The sequence below is a fragment of the Sinocyclocheilus rhinocerous genome, unplaced genomic scaffold (assembly GCF_001515625.1).
Source record: "Sinocyclocheilus rhinocerous isolate Xijiao unplaced genomic scaffold, SAMN03320098_v1.1 scaffold1435, whole genome shotgun sequence".
Lineage (NCBI taxonomy): Eukaryota > Metazoa > Chordata > Actinopteri > Cypriniformes > Cyprinidae > Sinocyclocheilus > Sinocyclocheilus rhinocerous.
This window is the reverse complement of record NW_015644861.1, coordinates 150,466-154,407: the sequence shown is the minus strand read 5'-3', so window position 1 is coordinate 154,407 and position 3,942 is coordinate 150,466. Positions and strand designations below refer to the sequence as shown.

The 3,942-nt window shown below is 32.7% G+C and overlaps 1 protein-coding gene across 1 annotated transcript in view; it reads right to left on the bottom strand.

Moving 5' to 3' along the window:
- Nucleotides 1-1,780: 1,780 nt before the first annotated feature.
- Nucleotides 1,781-3,942, bottom strand: part of LOC107758850 (eukaryotic translation initiation factor 3 subunit F-like) — a 5,071-nt gene continuing 2,909 nt past the window's right edge. The window contains exons 4-8 of the mRNA XM_016576679.1: nucleotides 3,477-3,614; nucleotides 3,291-3,382; nucleotides 3,002-3,138; nucleotides 2,343-2,456; nucleotides 1,781-1,894 (exon numbers count right to left, since the gene is read on the bottom strand). Coding sequence (XP_016432165.1) covers nucleotides 1,817-1,894; nucleotides 2,343-2,456; nucleotides 3,002-3,138; nucleotides 3,291-3,382; nucleotides 3,477-3,614 — 559 coding nt within the window. The 3' untranslated portion in view covers nucleotides 1,781-1,816. The remainder of the gene's footprint in view (nucleotides 1,895-2,342; nucleotides 2,457-3,001; nucleotides 3,139-3,290; nucleotides 3,383-3,476; nucleotides 3,615-3,942) is intronic.

Genomic DNA, 3,942 nt, shown 5'->3' with positions numbered 1-3,942 from the left:
GACGGCAGCGGCCGAGAGCAGAAGTGATGTGAAAGTGATGTGAAACAGTGGTGTGTAAATGTACACGGGTTATCTGACAGGAATGAGATAGGAGGGGTTTAGTCCATCAGTGCTATGCGGTAACACTGGTTTCTCAGAGCTGATGAAAAATGGACTTAGTTTTGTTTTTAAAGCAAGTTCATAACTTCAAGCATCTGTTAATATAGCAGTAACTGCTCTCGCTGGTTAAAAACATAACGGACTCCAAGCCAGTGACACCCGACTTGAGCTAAAGTAGTGGCAGCAATGTGACTATAAAATAATTCAAAATAAAATAATTAAAAAAATTAAAAAAATAAAATAAAATAAGACTATTTTAAATAAAAATAAAATAATTTGCAATATTTTAAATGATAAAAAAATTATAATAATATTTTTAAATAAATGTAATTTAATTTAAAATAATTTAAAAATAATAATTTTAAATAAAAAAAATAAAACAGCTAAATATTAAGATCAATATTTTCATTTGTCTTCTCAAACATTTTTACTTGGAAGTGGTTAGATGTTAAGGGTTTCTTGAAAAAATTTGGATATATGAGGGAATTTTAAATGTGTGATTTCTAGACCTGGGAAATTGATAAAAATCATTGGAAACACTTCACTTGACAAAACAAATTTTAATGCATTAATTATGCCTTGTAATGCACTGCATGATCTCCTGAATAATTTTAACCACATTTATAATACATTATAGTATTTATCTATTCCCTTATACAACTTTAGAAAGTGTATTTCATGAAAACACATAACAAACAACTGATTTTTAGATGTAACAAGGAACAAGGCAAATATTATAATGCATTTTAGCATTGGTTATACTTATTTATGAAAAGGTATAATGCATTATGATGTATATTATGAACAGTGTTGGGGAGTAACTAGTTACATGTAACGGAATTACGTAATTTAATTACAAAATAAAAGTAATTGTAATCAGTTACAGTTACTAAGAAAACATGTGTAATTAAATTACAGTTACTTATGAAAATGTTAAGGATTACAAAGGGGGTTACATCTGATTTTTTTCCACACACACTCCCACATACAGATTGAATTGAGTTCTTTCATAAGTTGCAGTGACTGCTCTAAAATATGAAACACCAATGTTTCAGAAGTTTATAGCATGCTTATTCGATAATAACATGCTTATCCGATAGGGTTTATGTATATGCTTTATTTTTTTAAGATCAACTGTTTTTTTTCTAAGGCATTGTTAGATTCCAGTGTTTCCGGTCATAGCTATGCAAAGATTTGATTTCAAAAACAGTATCATAGCTATTAAACTATTTCTTGTTATGATTTTAAATATGTATTTAACCTCAGAATGATTTTAAAGTAAGTCTGATTTTGTGGTGGCTGTGCTTCAAAGGGGACATCGGATGCCCATTTTCCACAAGTTGGTATGATTCTTTAGGGTATTTTTGAAATGGTCTCAGTGGTCGTGTAAAACAACACCCTTTTTACCTTGTCAAAAACAGCTCTGCTCACAGCGACTCGTTTCGGTGCATATCTCTTTACATGCTAATGAGCTCTGCTCACCCCGCACCTCTCTTCTGTGGAAGAGCAACCGCGATTCGCAAATAATCATAAAAAATAAAAAGTGTGTTGGCACCGATAGCCTTGTGGGCAGTGTGGCAACATACAGCGCCATTGTGCTTCGGGTGTCCCGTGTTAGAATCCTGACTATTCTCACAAGCACTTAGATGTTTAAGCACAACGTTTAAAAAAAAAGCACAGATTGTCGGAATGAAAAACATTTTTATTTAATTTCTGATCACAGAACAACTAGCTTCTCATTAAGCGCGATCTGAGCTTGAGTGAGGTTCGCCAGGTAGGTCACCATCAACAGATCCTGCAAGGAAACAGAAGAGTCTGAGCACTTCAGAAACACCAGCACACAACAACGGTTCAATCTTTACAGGTTTCAAAGATTACTTTACTTTTTTTTTTTGTGATTTCCTAGATAAAGCTTTCTTAAAAATAATTTGGATTCAGGCAGATTGGCTGACATACCATTAAAAACCATTTGTGAACCAGTTGGATCAGGTCACTGAAATTCACTTAAAAACATCACTATGACTATCACTATAAACCTAATTTGCAATAACTAGCTGATGAAATATTTTAGAACACAACTAAAACGTATTCACTTTTTCACAAAAGGAATTTCATGGAAAACACAAAATTTAAAATATATTAATTAAAATATATTAATTCCGGATTTTTTTATGACTGTGGAAACCCTGATATTAAAGCATGTCAAGCATACAGAATATCATATTGTACTGAACGTCACTCACATTAATGTTGGAGTTCAACATGCTCTCAAAGTCTTCTGCTGTGATCTTCGGCACTTTGTTCACAAGATCCATCAGGTAACGACCAACACTGTTATCTGCCATCACTTTACCAGACTAGAAAAAAAAAACGTTTGAGTTATTAAACAATACTGGTAAGATCTTGTGTCACCATCCTACAAGACAGGTGCTGATTATACTTGTGGCTTCTTGAGAAATTATATATGTATTTATTATTAATGCATAAGATAATTAAATACGCATTCAAACATTAAACTATACTCCTTATACATTTAAATTCTATATAATTCTATTACGCATTACATTATACACTATGTACATTTAAATACTATAATATTTAAGGTATATAGTATTTTTTAGTCTAAATTACACTATATGGTAATATATAAATTTATATTAATAAAATATACATATTTATACTATATGTATTTTATTTATACACAAATTATAATATGCAGTCATCATTTATTTATAACAAATAAAAATAAATGTATTCTGTGCAGAAAAGCAATTGATTAATGATTAGTAAGAACAGCCCTTGAAATTAAATTACTCTTAAAGTGGTAAGAAGATTAGACAAATTTCCTCAAACAAATAGGTCACCAAAAAGAATTAAAGTTATGTCCAAAAGAGACACTCACCAGTACATCTTCAATATATGAGAGCATAGTGGACAGCATTTCTTGTACGCGTCCTGCTGCACTGGCCACCTGGGCCAGGTCTGTGGTCAGTCCGTTGGTTCGACTGGGAGATGCACGAGTCCTCTGTAGAAGGTCAACTATAGAGAGAGGTGTTTAATCCATTATGAGAATGTGCTCAAAAGAAAATACGCGATTCTTAAAACACGCAACTGTAACAACATACCGATCCAAAATATTGTGTAAACCCGTATTAATGAATAATACACAAAAGAGTGGAAACAATTCTGACCTCCGATGCGCTCTGTGTCATAGTAAATGTACTTGATTGTCAGGGGGGTGAACATGACACCAACTGTCTTGCCTGGAACGCCCATCTGTGAACTAACAGCACAAACAGCAAATAAATACCGTTACTGCAGCAGAGGAGAGCTGGTCATCAGCAAGAAATAATCTACCTTTGTTCAGATGATCTTACCTGACATAAGCACGGATGTTCATTTTGTTGCTCTGCAGTGCCGTGTCCACGGTCATGTGAATGGGGTTTGGCGCCTCTCGGCTGTAATACTCATGGATCAGAACGGAGTGCTCTGTGATGTCATATCCTGTGGCATACCTGCAAGACAAAAGATCACGCTTATGTTTACATTTTAAAAGAATTATTCACCCAAAATGAAAATTTGCTGAAAATTTACTCTCCTGCATGCCATCCAAAATGTAGATGAGTTTGTTTTTTAATGGAACATATTTGGAGAAATGTAGCATTACATCATTTTAGGGCTGCCACTAACGACTATTTTTATTTCGATTAATCTATCGACTTATTTATCGATTAATCTAAACGATTAATTTCCCACAAAAAATCAACAATTTTACTTATGAATATTTTATTAAACTATATTTTATTAAACCAAATGAAATCCAAATTTCTATGAAATCCTTTT